The following is a 17,638-nucleotide window of genomic DNA, read 5'->3' as shown; positions in this document are numbered from 1 at the left end:
AGAAGGTCAAGACAACAGCGGTCACCTGACCATCAAGACAACAGCGGTTACCTCATGGTCAAGAAAACAGCGGTCACCTGATGGTCAAGACAACAGCAGTCACCTGATGGTCAAGACAACAGCGGTCACCTGATGGTCAAGACAACAGCGGTCACCTGACAGTCAAGTCAACACCGGTCACTTGATGGTCAAGTCAACACCGGTCACCTGACGGTCAAAACAACAGTAGTCATCTGACGGTCAAGACAACAGCGGTCACCTGATGGTCAAGACAACAGCGGTCACCTGACAGTCAAGACAAGAGCAGTTACCAGAAGGTCAAGACAACAGCGGTCACCTGACCATCAAGACAACAGTGGTTACCTCATGGTCAAGACAACAACGGTCACCTGAAGGTCAAGAAAACAGCGGTTACCTGATGGTCAAGACAACAGCGGTCATCTGACAGTCAAGACAACAGCAATCACCTGACGGTCAAGACAACAGCAATCACCTGATGGTCAAGACAACAGCAATCATCTGATGGTCAAGACAACAGCAGTTACCGGAAGGTCAAGACAACAGCAGTGACATGACGGTCAAGACAACAGTGGTCACCTGAAAGTCAAGACAACAGCGGTCACCTGACGGTCAAGACAACAGCGGTCACCTGACGGTCAAGAAAACAGCGGTCACCTGATGGTCAAGACAACAGCAGCCATCTGACTGTCAAGACAACAGCGGTCACCTGAAGGTCAAGACAACAGCGGTCACCTGACGGTCAAGACAACAGCAATCACCTGATGGTCAAGACAACAGCAGCCATCTGATGGTCAAAACAACAGCGGTCACCTCATGGTCAAGACAACAGCAGTCACCTGACGGTCAAGACAACACTGGTCATCTGACGGTCAAGACAACAGCGGTCACCTGACAGTCAAGACAAGAGCAGTTACCAGAAGGTCAAGACAACAGCGGTCACCTGACCATCAAGACAACAGGGGTTACCTCATGGTCAAGACAACAGCGGTCACCTGAAGGTCAAGAAAACAGCGGTCACCTGATGGTCAAGACAACAGCAGTCACCTGATGGTCAAGACAACAGCAGTCACCTGATGGTCAAGACAACAGCGGTCACCTGACAGTCAAGTCAACACCGGTCACTTGATGGTCAAGACAAGAGCAGCCATCTGATGGTCAAGACAACAACGGTCACCTGATGGTCAAGACAACAGCCGTCACATGATGGTGAAGACAACAGTGGTCACATGATGGTAAAGACAAAAGCGGTCACCTGATGGTCAAGACAACAGCGGTTACCGGAAGGTCAAGACAACACCGGTCACCTGACGGTCAAAACAACAGTAGTCATCTGACGGTCAAGACAACAGCGGTCACCTGATGGTCAAGACAACAGCGGTCACCTGACAGTCAAGACAAGAGCAGTTACCAGAAGGTCAAGACAACAGCGGTCACCTGACCATCAAGACAACAGTGGTTACCTCATGGTCAAGACAACAACGGTCACCTGAAGGTCAAGAAAACAGCGGTTACCTGATGGTCAAGACAACAGCGGTCATCTGACAGTCAAGACAACAGCAATCACCTGATGGTCAAGACAACAGCAATCATCTGATGGTCAAGACAACAGCAGTTACCGGAAGGTCAAGACAACAGCAGTGACATGACGGTCAAGACAACAGCGGTCACCTGAAAGTCAAGACAACAGCGGTCACCTGACGGTCAAGACAACAGCGGTCACCTGACGGTCAAGAAAACAGCGGTCACCTGATGGTCAAGACAACAGCAGCCATCTGACTGTCAAGACAACAGCGGTCACCTGAAGGTCAAGACAACAGCGGTCACCTGACGGTCAAGACAACAGCAATCACCTGATGGTCAAGACAACAGCAGCCATCTGATGGTCAAAACAACAGCGGTCACCTCATGGTCAAGACAACAGCAGTCACCTGACAGTCAAGTCATCACCGGTCACCTGACGGTCAAGACAACACTGGTCATCTGACGGTCAAGACAACAGCGGTCACCTGACAGTCAAGACAAGAGCAGTTACCAGAAGGTCAAGACAACAGCGGTCACCTGACCATCAAGACAACAGGGGTTACCTCATGGTCAAGACAACAGGGGTCACCTGAAGGTCAAGAAAACAGCGGTCACCTGATGGTCAAGACAACAGCAGTCACCTGATGGTCAAGACAACAGCAGTCACCTGATGGTCAAGACAACAGCGGTCACCTGACAGTCAAGTCAACACCGGTCACTTGATGGTCAAGACAAGAGCAGCCATCTGATGGTCAAGACAACAACGGTCACCTGATGGTCAAGACAACAGCGGTCACATGATGGTGAAGACAACAGCGGTCACATGATGGTAAAGACAAAAGCGGTCACCTGATGGTCAAGACAACAGCGGTTACCGGAAGGTCAAGACAACACCGGTCACCTGAAAGTCAAGACAACAGCGGTCACCTGACGGTCAAGACAACAGCGGTCACCTGACAGTCAAGTCAACACCGGTCACCTGATGGTCAAGACAACAGCGGTCATCTGACGGTCAAGACAACAGCGGTCACCTGACGGTCAAGATAAGAGCGGTCACCTGACAGTCAAGACAACAGCAGTTACCGGAAGGTCAAGACAACAGCAGTGACATGACGGTCAAGACAACAGCGGTCACCTGATGGTCAAGACAACAGCAGCCATCTGACGGTCAAGACAACAGCGGTCACCTGACAGTCTAGTCAACACCGGTCACCTGACAGTCTAGTCAACACCGGTCACCTGATGGTCAAGACAAGAGCGGTCACGTGACGGTCAAGACAAGAGCGGTCACCTGACAGTCAAGACAACAGCGGTCAAGTGGCGATAAAAGCCGCAATTTTCAAAGTTTTGGCGACTTCTGTTTCTACGCAGTGCACTTTTCTCACTTTTTTCCATGTACCAGCGCTGTGATCTGTAGATTTTATAGGGACCGCTTTCCTTTTTATGACTTTTTGATTTTTTTTTCTGATAACCAATAATCAGACATTTTTGATTTTTGTATTTTTTTCCGTTTACACAGTTTACCTTGTGGGTTCATTAACATTATATTTTAATTGTTTTAAACAATTAGTATTTTAGACAATTATGTGTGCAGCATTAGTTTTTTTTCCATAGGAGACTATCATAAGGAACCATTAGCTTAAAGGGGAACTCCGCTGCTAGACATCTTATCCCCGATCCAAAGGATCTCCCGCAGCACCTGACATTTTAAAAAAAATGCTGGGTTCCTGCAGCAGTGGTCGTGATGTCACGGCCACACCCCTCATGATGTCACACCATGCCCCTCCATTCATGTCTATGGAAGGGGGGCATGTCATCCAGCATGCCCCCTCCCATAGACATAAATGGAGGATGCGTGGTATGACGCACGAGGGGGAGTGGCTGTGACATCATAATCACGACCTCCGGCTTCAAGCTTTCTGAACAAAATGTTCAGAACGCTGAATCAGTGATTTTTTTATTGCATAGATTTGATCTGTGTGATCAGCGCCTGAGGCAGACTGTATCATCAGAGCCAATATGGCGTCAAATGTTTCGATCATTCACCCAAAACCTGCGGCACCATCATGTGTGCTTTTAAATCATCTGGAAGCAGATCCGCACTGCGCTACAACATCAAACTTGAGCAAGAGGAGGCAGGAGATCTGGCAGGGACATCAAGCGGAGATGCTGCAAGTGTCCCTGGATAGGAGGCAAGAAGAGAGAGGCTGGTAGATGGGAAGGAAGAACATGTCATGCTGCATCAGGGACAGGAGACATTCTGGGGGCTAGAAAGAGAGAAGGAAAGACATGCTGTGATCAGGAATAAAAGCGAATCGGATGAGTAATGAGATGGAGAGTCATGGTGGGGACCAGGAATGAGATGGAGAGCCATGGTGGTGACCAGCAATGAGATGGAGGACCATGGTAGGGACCAGGAAAAAGATGGAGAGCCATGATGGAGACTAGGAATGAGATGGAGAGCCATGGTGGGGACCAGGAATGAGATCAAGAGCCATGGTGGAGACCAGAAATCAGATGGAGAACCATGGTAGGGACCAGTAATAAGATGGAGAGCCATGGTGGAGACTAGAAATGAGATGGAGAGCAATGGCGGGGACCAGTAATGAGATCAAGAGCCATGGTGGAGACCAGAAATCAGATGGAGAACCATGGTAGGGACCAGGAATAAGATGGAGAGCCATGGTGGAGACTAGGAATGAGATGAAGAGCCATGGTGGGGACAAGGAATAAGATGCAGAACCATGGTGGAGACTAGGAATGAGATGGGGAGCCATGCTGGGGACCAGGAATGAGATGAAGAGCCATGGTGGGGACCAGGAATGAGATGGAGAGCCATGGTGGAGACTAGGAATGAGATGGAGAGCCACGGTGGGGACAAGGAATTAGATGGAGAACCATGGGGACAAGGAATTAAATGGAAAACCATGGTGGGGACTAGGAATGAGATGGAAAGCCATGGTGGGGACAAGGAACGAGATGGAGAGCCATGGTGGGGACAAGGAATGTCACGATGCCGGCTGGCAGGAGGTGGATCCTCTGTGCCAGAGAGGGATAGCGAGGACCGTGCTAGTGGACCGGTTCTAAGACACTACTGGTTTTCACCAGAGCCCGCCGCAAAGCGGGATGGTCTTGCTGCGGCGGTAGTGACCAGGTCGTATCCACTAGCAACGGCTCACCTCTCTGGCTGCTGAAGATAGGCGCGGTACAAGGGAGTAGGCAGAAGCAAAGTCGGACGTAGCAGAAGGTCGGGGGCAGGCGGCAAGGTTCGTAGTCAGGGGAGATAGCAGAAGTTCAGGTACACAGGTTTTTAAACACACAAACGCTTTCACTAGGCACAAGGGCAACAAGATCCGGCAAGGAAGTGCAGGGGAAGTGAGGTGATATAGGGAAGTGCACAGGTGGGAGCCAATTAAGCTAATTGGGCCAGGCACCAATCATTGGTGCACTGGCCCTTTAAGTCTCAGGGAGCTGGCGCGCGCGCGCCCTAGAGAGCGGAGCCGCGCGCGCCAGCACATGACAGCAGGGGACGGGAACGGGTAAGTGACCTGGGATGCGATTCGCGAGTGGGCGCGTCCCGCTGTGCGAATCGCATCCCCAACGGCCATGACAGAGCAGCGCTCCCGGTCAGCGGGACTGACCGGGGAGCTGCAGGGAGAAAGACGCCGTGAGCGCTCCGGGGAGGAGCGGGGGCCCGGAGCGCTAGGCGTAACAGTACCCCCCCCCTTAGGTCTCCCCTTCTCTTTGTCCGGTAACTGCCTCCCCTGGGATGAGGACACCGGGAAAGGATGGAGGGATTCCTCAACGGCAGGCAGAACCGCAGGAGTAGGAATGGGGAGAGAGGGCAGAGGGCGAGACCTGGCACGGGGCAGTGTGACACCAGGACGAGGGCCATGAGGGGACACAGAGGCTTGCCTGATGGGACTGGGAGGGGGGGAGGGGCATTTCCTGTGGCAGGCAGAGTCCTTAATGACCTTAGGGGGACCGGATACAGGAGGAACCACAGGGTCACGGCAGGGAGTACTGGGAACCGGTTGAAGGCAGTCCTTGGAACAAGAGGGACCCCAACTCTTGATCTCCCCAGTGGACCAATCCAGGGTTGGGGAATGGTGTTGAAGCCAGGGTAGTCCAAGGAGAACTTCAGAAGTGCAATTAGGAAGGACAAAAAATACAATTTCCTCGTGATGAGGTCCGATGCACATTAGGAGGGGCTCCGTGCGGTAACGCACGGTGCAATCCAACCTGGCTCCGTTGACCGCGGAAATGTGGAGTGGCTTGACAAGACGGGTCACCGGAATGCGGAATTTATTCACAAAGGACTCCCGAATAAAATTCCCAGAAGCTCCAGAGTCCAGGCAGGCCACGGCTGAGAGGGGAGAGCTGGCTGAAGTAGAAATCCGAACAGGCACCGTGAGACGTGGAGAAGCCGACTTGGCATCAAGAGACGCCACACCCACGAGAGCTGGGTGCGAGCGTGCGTTTCCCAGACGTGGAGGACGGATTGGGCAATCCGCCAAAAAATGTTCGGTACTGGCACAGTACAGACAAAGATTCTCTTCCTTACGGCGATTCCTCTCTTCCAGGGTCAGGCGAGACCGATCCACTTGCATGGCCTCCTCGGCGGGAGGCCTAGGCGCAGATTGCAGTGGAGACTGTGGGAGAGGTGTCCAGAGATCTAAGTCTTTTTCCTGGCGGAGCTCTTGATGCCTCTCAGAAAAACGCATGTCAATGCGAGTGGCTAGATGAATGAGTTCATGTAGATTAGCAGGAGTTTCTCGTGCGGCCAGAACATCTTTAATGTTGCTGGATAGGCCTTTTTTAAAGGTCGCGCAGAGAGCCTCATTATTCCAGGATAGTTCAGAAGCAAGAGTACGGAATTGTATGGCGTACTCGCCAACGGAGGAATTACCCTGGACCAGGTTCAGCAGGGCAGTCTCAGCAGAAGAGGCTCGGGCAGGTTCCTCAAAGACACTTCGAATTTCCGAGAAGAAGGAGTGTACAGAGGCAGTGACGGGGTCATCGCGGTCCCAGAGCGGTGTGGCCCATGACAGGGCTTTTCCAGACAGAAGGCTGACTACGAAAGCCACCTTAGACCTTTCAGTAGGAAACTGGTCCGACATCATCTCCAAGTGCAGGGAACATTGCGAAAGAAAGCCACGGCAAAACTTAGAGTCCCCATTAAATTTGTCCGGCAAGGACAGGCGGAGGCTAGGAGCGGCCACTCGCCGCGGAAGGGGTGCAGGAGCTGGCGGAGGAGATGGTTGTTGCTGCTGTAGCTGTGACTGTACTTGCTGTAGTTGTGACTGGAGTTGCTGTGTCATGGTGGTCAAGTACGACAGCTGGTGATCTTGTTGCGCTATCTGTTGCGACTGCTGGGCGATCTGACGAGCTTGCTGGGCGACCAGCGTAGGGAGGTCAGCGACAACTGGCAGAGGAACTTCAGCGGGATCCATGGCCGGATCTACTGTCACGATGCCGGCTGGCAGGAGGTGGATCCTCTGTGCCAGAGAGGGATAGCGAGGACCGTGCTAGTGGACCGGTTCTAAGACACTACTGGTTTTCACCAGAGCCCGCCGCAAAGCGGGATGGTCTTGCTGCGGCGGTAGTGACCAGGTCGTATCCACTAGCAACGGCTCACCTCTCTGGCTGCTGAAGATAGGCGAGGTACAAGGGAGTAGGCAGAAGCAAAGTCGGACGTAGCAGAAGGTCGGGGGCAGGCGGCAAGGTTCGTAGTCAGGGGAGATAGCAGAAGTTCAGGTACACAGGTTTTTAAACACACAAACGCTTTCACTAGGCACAAGGGCAACAAGATCCGGCAAGGAAGTGCAGGGGAAGTGAGGTGATATAGGGAAGTGCACAGGTGGGAGCCAATTAAGCTAATTGGGCCAGGCACCAATCATTGGTGCACTGGCCCTTTAAGTCTCAGGGAGCTGGCGCGCGCGCGCCCTAGAGAGCGGAGCCGCGCGCGCCAGCACATGACAGCAGGGGACGGGAACGGGTAAGTGACCTGGGATGCGATTCGCGAGCGGGCGCGTCCCGCTGTGCGAATCGCATCCCCAACGGCCATGACAGAGCAGCGCTCCCGGTCAGCGGGACTGACCGGGGAGCTGCAGGGAGAAAGACGCCGTGAGCGCTCCGGGGAGGAGCGGGGGCCCGGAGCGCTAGGCGTAACAAGGAAAAAGATGGAGAACCATGGTGGGGACCAAGAATGAGATGGAGAGCCATGGTAGGGACCAGGAATGAGATAGAGAGCCATGCTGGGGACCAGGAATGACACGGAGAGCCATGGTGGAGACCAGGAATGAGATGGAGAGCCATGGTGGAGACCAGGAATGAGATGGAGAGCCATGGTGGGGACCAGGAATGAGACGAAGAGCCTACGCGGGGGGCAGGAATGAGATGGAGAGCCATGGTGGGGACAAGGAATGAGAGTAGAGCCATGCTGGAGACCAGGAATAAGAAGAAGAGCCATGGTGGAGACAAGGAATGAGAAGGAGAGCCATGGTGGGGACCGGGAATGAGGAGAGATATGGTAGAGACCGGGAACGAGAAGGAGAGCCTTGGTGGGGACAGGGAATTAAATGGAGAACCATGGTTGGGACCAGGAATGAGATGGAGAGCCATGGTGGGGACCAGGAATGAGATGGAGAGCCATGGTGGGGACAAGGAATAAGATGGAGAGCCATGGTGGGGACAAGGAATAAGATGGAGAACCATGGTGGAAACTAGGAATGAGATGGAGAGCCATGCTTGGAACCAGGAATGAGATGGAGAGCCATGCTATTGACCAGGAATGAGATGCAGAGCCATGGTGGAGACTAGGAATGAGATGCAGAGCCATGGTGGGGACTAGGAATGAGATGCAGAGCCATGGTGGAGACTAGGAATGAAATGCAGAGCCATGGTGGGGACCAGGAATGAGATGGAGAGCCATGGTGGAGACCAGGAATGAGATGGAGAGCCATGGTGGGGACCAGGAATGAGATGGAGAGCCATGGTGGGGACAAGGAATAAGATGGAGAACCATGGTGGAAACTAGGAATGAGATGGAGAGCCATGCTTGGAACCAGGAATGAGATGGAGAGCCATGCTATTGACCAGGAATGAGATGCAGAGCCATGGTGGAGACTAGGAATGAGATGCAGAGCCATGGTGGGGACTAGGAATGAGATGCAGAGCCATGGTGGAGACTAGCAATGAGATGCAGAGCCATGGTTTGGACCAGGAATGAGATGGAGAGCCATGGTGGAGACCAGGGATGAGATGGAGAGCCATGGTGGGGGACAAGGAATAAGATGGAGAACCATGGTGGGGAAAAGGAATGAGATGGAAAGCCATGCTGGGGACCAGGAATGAGATGGAGAACCATGGTGGGGACAAGGAAAGAGATGGAGAACCATGGTGGGGACCAAGAATGAGATGGAGAGCCATGGTGGGGACCAGGAATGAGATAGAGAGCCATGGTGGAGACCAGGAATAAGATGGAGAGCCATGGTGGGGACCAGGAATGAGACGAAGAGCCAACGTGGGGGCCAGGAATGAGAGGAGAGCCATGCTGGAGACTAGGAATGAGAAGAAGAGCCATGGTGGGGACCAGGAATGAGATGGAGAGCCATGGTGGAGACCAGGAATGAGATGGAGAGCCATGGTGGGGGACAAGGAATAAGATGGAGAACCATGGTGGGGAAAAGGAATGAGATGGAAAGCCATGCTGGGGACCAGGAATGAGATGGAGAACCATGGTGGGGACAAGGAAAGAGATGGAGAACCATGGTGGGGACCAAGAATGAGATGGAGAGCCATGGTGGGGACCAGGAATGAGATAGAGAGCCATGGTGGAGACCAGGAATAAGATGGAGAGCCATGGTGGGGACCAGGAATGAGACGAAGAGCCAACGTGGGGGCCAGGAATGAGAGGAGAGCCATGCTGGAGACCAGGAATGAGAAGAAGAGCCATGGTGGAGACCAGGAATGAGGAGAGCCATGGTAGGGACCAGGAATGAGAAGGAGAGCCATGGTAGGGGTAAGGAATTACATGTAGAACCATGGTGGGGACCAGGAATGAGAAGAAGAGCCATGGTGGAGACCAGGAATGAGGAGAGCCATGGTAGGGACCAGGAATGAGAAGGAGAGCCATGGTAGGGGCAAGGAATTACATGGAGAACCATGGTGGGGACCAGGAAGGAGATGGAGAGCCATGCTATTGACCAGGAATGAGATGCAGAGGCATGGTGGAGACTAGGAATGAGATGGAGAGCCATGCTATTGACCAGGAATGAGATGCAGAGCCATGGTGGAGACTAGGAATGAGATGCAGAGCCATGGTGGGGACAAGGAATGAGATGGAGAGACATGGTGGAGACTAGGAATGAGATGCAGAGCCATGGTGGAGACTAGGAATGAGATGCAGAGCCATGGTGGGGACCAGGAATGAGATGGAGAGCCATGGTGGAGACCAGGAATGAGATGGAGAGCCATGGTGGGGGACAAGGAATAAGATGGAGAACCATGGTGGGGAAAAGGAATGAGATGGAAAGCCATGCTGGGGACCAGGAATGAGATGGAGAACCATGGTGGGGACAAGGAAAGAGATGGAGAACCATGGTGGGGACCAAGAATGAGATGGAGAGCCATGGTGGGGACCAGGAATGAGATAGAGAGCCATGGTGGAGACCAGGAATAAGATGGAGAGCCATGGTGGGGACCAGGAATGAGACGAAGAGCCAACGTGGGGGCCAGGAATGAGAAGGAGAGCCATGGTAGGGGCAAGGAATTACATGGAGAACCATGGTGGGGACCAGGAAGGAGATGGAGAGCAATGGTTCGGGACCAGGAATGAGATGGAGAGCCATGGTAGGGGCAAGGAATTACATGGAGAACCATGGTGGGGACCAGGAATGAGAAGAAGAGCCATGGTGGAGACCAGGAATGAGGAGAGCCATGGTAGGGACCAGGATTGAGAAGGAGAGCCATGGTAGGGGCAAGGAATTACATGGAGAACCATGGTGGGGACCAGGAAGGAGATGGAGAGCCATGGTGGGGACCAGGAATGAGATGGAGAGCCATGGTGGAGATCAGGAATGAGAAGGAGAGCCATGGTAGGGGCAAGGAATTACATGGAGAACCATGGTGGGGACCAGGAAGGAGATGGAGAGCAATGGTGGGGACCAGGAAGGAGATGGAGAGCCATGGTGGGGACCAGGAATGAGATGGAGAGCCATGGTGGAGATCAGGAATGAGAAGGAGAGCCAAGGTGGGGACTAGGAAAAAGATGGAGAACAATGCTGGGGACCACAAATGAGATGGAGAGCCATGGTGGGGACAAGGAATGAGATGGAGAGCCATACTGGGGACCAGGTATGAGATGAAGAGCCATGGTGGAGACCAGGAATGAGATGAAGAGCCATGGTGGGGATCAGGAATGAGAAGGAGAGCCATGCTGGGGACAATGAATGAGATGGAGAGCCATGGTGGAGACCAGGAATGAGATGGAAAGCCATGCTGGGGACCAGAAATTAGATAGAGAGCCATGCTGGGGACAAGGAATGAGAAGGAGAGCCAAGGTGGGGACTAGGAAAAAGATGGAGAACAATGCTGGGGACCACAAATGAGATGGAGAGCCATGGTGGGGACAAGGAATGAGATGGAGAGCCATTCTGGGGACCAGGTATGAGATGAAGAGCCATGGTGGAGACCAGGAATGAGATGAAGAGCCATGGTGGGGATCAGGAATGAGAGGGATAGCCATGCTTGGGACCAGGAATGAAATGGAGAGCCATGGTGGGGACCAGGAATGAGATGGAGAGCCATGGTGGAGACCAGGAATGAGATGGAGAGCCATGGTGGAGACCAGGAATGAGATGGAGAGCCATGGTGGAGATCAGGAATGAGATGGAGAGCCATGGTGGAGATCAGGAATGAGATGGAGAGCCATGGTGGAGACCAGGAATGAGATGGAGAGCCATGGTGGGGACAAGGAAGGAGATGGAGAGCCATTCTGGGGACCAGGTATGAGATGAAGAGCCATGGTGGAGACCAGGAATGAGATGAAGAGCCATGGTGGGGATCAGGAATGAGAGGGATAGCCATGCTTGGGACCAGGAATGAAATGGAGAGCCATGGTGGGGACCAGGAATGAGATGGAGAGCCATGGTGGAGACCAGGAATGAGATGGAGAGCCATGGTGGAGACCAGGAATGAGATGGAGAGCCATGGTGGAGACCAGGAATGAGATGGAGAGCCATGGTGGAGATCAGGAATGAGATGGAGAGCCATGGTGGAGATCAGGAATGAGATGGAGAGCCATGGTGGAGACCAGGAATGAGATGGAGAGCCATGGTGGAGACCATGAATGAGATGGAGAGCCATGGTGGAAATCAGGAATGAGAAGAGAGCCATGGTGGAGATCAGGAATGAGATGGAGAGCCATGGTGGAGACCAGGAATGAGATGGAGAGCCATGGTGGGGACCAGGATTGAGATGGAGAGCCATGGTGGAGATCAGGAATGAGATGGAGAGCCATGGTGGAGACCAGAAATGAGATGGAGAGCCATGGTGGAGACCAGGAATGAGATGGAGAGCCATGGTGGAAATCAGGAATGAGATTGAGAGCCATGGTGGGGACCAGGAATGAGATGGAGAGCCATGGTGGGGACAAGGAATGAGAAGGAGAGCCATGGTGGAGACCAGGAATGAGATGGAGAGCCATGGTGGAGATCAGGAATGAGATGGAGAGCCATGGTGGAGATCAGGAATGAGATGGAGAGCCATGGTGGGGACCAGGAATGAGATGGAGAGCCATTGTGGAGATCAGAAATAAGAAGGAGAGCCATGGTGGGGACAAGGAATGAGATGGAGAGCCATGGTGGAGATCAGGAATGAGATGGAGAGCCATGGTGGAGACCAGGAATAAGATGGAGAGCCATGGTGGGGACAAGGAATGAGGAGAGCCATGGTGGAGACCAGGAATGAGATGGAGAGCCATGGTGGGGACAAGGAATGAGAAGGAGAGCCATGGTGGAGATCAGGAATGAGAAGGAGAGCCATGGTGGAGATCAGGAATGAGATGGAGAGTCATGGTGGAGACCAGGAATGAGATGGAGAGCCATGATGGAGATCAGGAATGAGATGGAGAGCCATGGTGGAGACCAGGAATGAGATGGAGAGCCATGGTGGGGACCAGGAATGAGAAGGAGAGCCATGGTGGAGACCAGGAATGAGAAGGAGAGCCATGGTGGAGATCAGGAATGAGATGGAGAGCCATGGTGGAGACCAGGAATAAGATTGAGGGCCATGGTGGAGATCAGGAATGAGAAGGAGAGCCATGTTGGAGATCAGGAATGAGATGGAGAGCCATGGTGGAGACCAGGAATGAGATGGAGAGCCATGGTGGAGACCAGGAATGAGATGGCGAGCCATGGTGGAGACCAGGAATGAGAAGGAGAGCCATGTTGGAGATCAGGAATGAGATGGAGAGCCATGGTGGAGACCAGGAATGAGAAGGAGAGCCATGGTGGAGATCAGGAATAAGATGGAGAGCCATGGTGGAGACCAGGAATGAGATGGAGAGCCATGGTGGAGACCAGGAATGAGAAGGAGAGCCATGTTGGAGATCAGGAATGAGATGGAGAGCCATGGTGGAGACCAGGAATGAGATGGAGAGCCATGGTGGAGACCAGGAATGAGATGGAAAGCCATGGTGGAGACCAGGAATGAGATGGAGAGCCATGGAGGGGACCAGGAATGAGATGGAGAGCCATGGTGGAGACCAGGAATGAGAAGGAGAGCCATGGTGGAGATCAGGAATAAGATGGAGAGCCATGGTGGAGACCAGGAATGAGATGGAGAGCTATGGTGGAGATCAGGAATAAGATGGAGAGCCATGGTGGGGACCAGGAATGAGATGGAGAGCCATGGTGGAGACCAGGAATGAGATGGAAAGCCATGGTGGGGACCAGGAATGAGATGGAGAGCCATGGTGGAGACCAGGAATGAGATGGAGAGCCATGGTGGAGATCAGGAATGAGATGGAGAGCCATGGTGGAGACCAGGAATGAGAAGGGGAGCCATGGTGGAGATCAGGAATAAGATGGAGAGCCATGGTGGAGACCAGGAATGAGAAGGGGAGCCATGGTGGAGACCAGGAATGAGATGGAGAGCTATGGTGGAGATCAGGAATAAGATGGAGAGCCATGGTGGAGACCAGGAATGAGATGGAGAGCCATGGTGGAGACCAGGAATGAGATGGAGAGCCATGGTGGGGACAAGGATTATGATTGGGAGGAAAGTGAAGGACAAAGAATGAGCAGGGTGTACCGGCTGACATCATTAGACAGAGGACTAACCTCCCAGAGCACTTTTTTGCCCATATTTGGTGGTCGGCTGAAAGGTTCCACTATATACTGTTGGTGATCCCTCATGTGCACTGCCCCCTGCTGGGTCTCTGTAGTTCTACACCTTCCCCTCCTGTATTGCTGGTGCCCCCCACATCAGTGAGTCCATGGTATCACGGCTGGTGCCCCCCACATCAGGGAGTCCATGGTATCACGGCTGGTGCCCCCCACATCAGTGAGTCCATGGTATCACGGCTGGTGCCCCCCACATCAGAGAGTCCATGGTATCAGGGCTGGTGCCCCCCACATCAGGGAGTCCATGGTATCACGGCTGGTGCCCCCCACATCAGTGAGTCCATGGTATCACGGCTGGTGCCCCCCATATCAGGGAGTCCATGGTATCACGGCTGGTGCCCCCCACATCAGGGAGTCCATGGTATCATGGCTGGTGCCCCCCACATCAGGGAGTCCATGGTATCACGGCTGGTGCCCCCCACATCAGGGAGTCCATGGTATCATGGCTGGTGCCCCCCACATCAGTGAGTCCATGGTATCACAGCTGGTGCCCCCCACATCAGGGAGTCCATGGTATCATGGCAGGTGCCCCCCACATCAGGGAGTCCATGGTATCATGGCTGGTGCCCCCCACATCAGGGAGTCCATGGTATCACGGCTGGTGCCCCCCACATCAGGGAGTCCATGGTATCACGGCTGGTGCCCCCCACATCAGGGAGTCCATGGTATCATGGCTGGTGCCCCGCACATCAGGGAGTCCATGGTATCACGGCTGGTGCCCCCCACATCAGGGAGTCCATGGTATCATGGCTGGTGCCCCCCACATCAGGGAGTCCATGGTATCACGGCTGGTGCCCCCCACATCAGGGAGTCCATGGTATCATGGCTGGTGCCCCCCACATCAGGGAGTCCATGGTATCACGGCTGGTGCCCCCCACATCAGGGAGTCCATGGTATCACGGCTGGTGCCCCCCATATCAGGGAGTCCATGGTATCACGGCTGGTGCCCCCCACATCAGGGAGTCCATGGTATCACGGCTGGTGCCCCCCACATCAGGGAGTCCATGGTATCACGGCTGGTGCCCCCCACATCAGGGAGTCCATGGTATCATGGCTTGTGCCCCCCACATCAGGGAGTCCATGGTATCACGGCTGGTGCCCCCCACATCAGGGAGTCCATGGTATCATGGCTGGTGCCCCCCACATCAGGGAGTCCATGGTATCATGGCTGGTGCCCCCCACATCAGGGAGTCCATGGTATCACGGCTGGTGCCCCCCATATCAGGGAGTCCATGGTATCACGGCTGGTGCCCCCCATATCAGGGAGTCCGTGGTATCACGGCTGGTGCCCCCCACATCAGGGAGTCCATGGTATCATGGCTGGTGCCCCCCACATCAGGGAGTCCATGGTATCACGGCTGGTGCCCCCCATATCAGTGAGTCCATGGTATCATGGCTGGTGCCCCCCATATCAGGGAGTCCATGGGGCAGGACCATAGAGGCGCGAGGCACATCAGGGAGTCATGGTATCATGGCTGGTGCCCCCCACATCAGGGAGTCCATGGTATCACGGCTGGTGCCCCCCATATCAGGGAGTCCATGGTATCACGGCTGGTGCCCCCCATATCAGGGAGTCCGTGGTATCACGGCTGGTGCCCCCCACATCAGGGAGTCCATGGTATCATGGCTGGTGCCCCCCATATCAGTGAGTCCATGGTATCATGGCTGGTGCCCCCCACATCAGGGAGTCCATGGTATCATGGCTGGTGCCCCCCACATCAGGGAGTCCATGGTATCATGGCTGGTGCCCCCCATATCAGGGAGTACATGGGGCAGGACCATAGAGGCGCGAGGCACATCAGGGAGTCCATGGTATCATGGCTGGTGCCCCCCACATCAGGGAGTCCATGGTATCACGGCTGGTGCCCCCCACATCAGGGAGTCCATGGTATCATGGCTGGTGCCCCCCACATCAGTGAGTCCATGGTATCATGGCTGGTGCCCCCCACATCAGGGAGTCCATGGTATCACGGCTGGTGCCCCCCATATCAGGGAGTCCATGGTATCACGGCTGGTGCCCCCCACATCAGGGAGTCCATGGTATCATGGCTGGTGCCCCCCACATCAGGGAGTCCATGGTATCACGGCTGGTGCCCCCCATATCAGTGAGTCCATGGTATCATGGCTGGTGCCCCCCACATCAGGGAGTCCATGGTATCACGGCTGGTGCCCCCCACATCAGGGAGTCCATGGTATCATGGCTGGTGCCCCCCACATCAGTGAGTCCATGGTATCACGGCTGGTGCCCCCCACATCAGGGAGTCCATGGTATCACGGCTGGTGCCCCCCATATCAGGGAGTCCATGGTATCACGGCTGGTGCCCCCCACATCAGGGAGTCCATGGTATCACGGCTGGTGCCCCCCACATCAGGGAGTCCATGGTATCACGGCTGGTGCCCCCCACATCAGGGAGTCCATGGTATCATGGCTGGTGCCCCCCACATCAGTGAGTCCATGGTATCATGGCTGGTGCCCCCCACATCAGGGAGTCCATGGTATCACGGCTGGTGCCCCCCACATCAGGGAGTCCATGGTATCACGGCTGGTGCCCCCCATATCAGTGAGTCCATGGTATCATGGCTGGTGCCCCCCACATCAGTGAGTCCATGGTATCATGGCTGGTGCCCCCCATATCAGGGAGTCCATGGTATCATGGCTGGTGCCCCCCATATCAGGGAGTCCATGGTATCACGGCTGGTGCCCCCCATATCAGGGAGTCCATGGTATCATGGCTTGTGCCCCCCACATCAGTGAGTCCATGGTATCACGGCTGGTGCCCCCCACATCAGGGAGTCCATGGTATCATGGCTGGTGCCCCCCATATCAGGGAGTCCGTGGTATCACGGCTGGTGCCCCCCACATCAGGGAGTCCATGGTATCAGGGCTGGTGCCCCCCACATCAGGGAGTCCATGGTATCACGGCTGGTGCCCCCCACATCAGGGAGTCCATGGTATCACGGCTGGTGCCCCCCACATCAGGGAGTCCGTGGGGCAGGACCATAGAGGCGCGAGGCACTGATAGACTCCAGTGATATTTATTGTCATGTGACCAACAGATATAAGACAACCTATAATCCATATCATAATATTAATATTACAGGTTCCGGGGCGCCTCTCGCTGGACACTAAATAAAAGTCTGTTTCTCTATTTCTGGGGCGTCCTGCCCCCCGTTTCCTCCGTCGGTCGCCCTTTCCTTTCTTTCTTGCTCTTTCTCTTTTTTTACAGAAAACTTTTTCTTCACCATAAATATAAAGCAGAAAAATAAGATGAAGGACGGAGCCCGGATCCCAGCGGTGAGGCCCAGGAAGGTGCTCCTGCGGGGAGAGAGGAGGTCAAAGGTTAGAGGGGGTCATGTGACAGGGGGGGTCATCATCCTACATCATGCCCCCCAACATGACCACGTCACCCACTGTGCACCCCAACTACTCACACCCCTCAGCGTGGCCTCATTATCCTCTATATACCACTCTGCACCCCAACTACTCACACCCCTCAGCGTGGCCTCATTATCCTCTATATACTACTCTGCACCCCAACTACTCACACCCCTCAGCGTGGCCTCATTATCCTCTATATACCACTCTGCACCCCAACTACTCACACCCCTCAGCGTGGCCTTATTATCCTCTATATACCACTCTGCACCCCAACTACTCACACCCCTCAGCGTGGCCTCATTATCCTCTA

The 17,638-nt window shown here is 54.3% G+C and overlaps 1 protein-coding gene across 1 annotated transcript in view; it reads right to left on the bottom strand.

The window, feature by feature from the left end:
• Positions 1-16,986: 16,986 nt before the first annotated feature.
• The window catches only part of LOC130319661 (solute carrier organic anion transporter family member 1B3-like), a gene marked incomplete at its 5' end in the record, with an annotated part of 73,730 nt that continues 73,078 nt past the window's right edge, over positions 16,987-17,638 (bottom strand). Inside the window, 1 exon segment of the mRNA XM_056552967.1 lies at positions 16,987-17,265. Within this exon segment, the coding sequence (XP_056408942.1) occupies positions 17,076-17,265 (190 nt within the window).

This window comes from Hyla sarda, unplaced genomic scaffold (genome assembly GCF_029499605.1).
Source record: "Hyla sarda isolate aHylSar1 unplaced genomic scaffold, aHylSar1.hap1 scaffold_215, whole genome shotgun sequence".
Lineage (NCBI taxonomy): Eukaryota > Metazoa > Chordata > Amphibia > Anura > Hylidae > Hyla > Hyla sarda.
The sequence above is the reverse complement of the archived record's forward strand: the minus strand, read 5'-3'. Positions and strand labels throughout refer to the sequence as shown.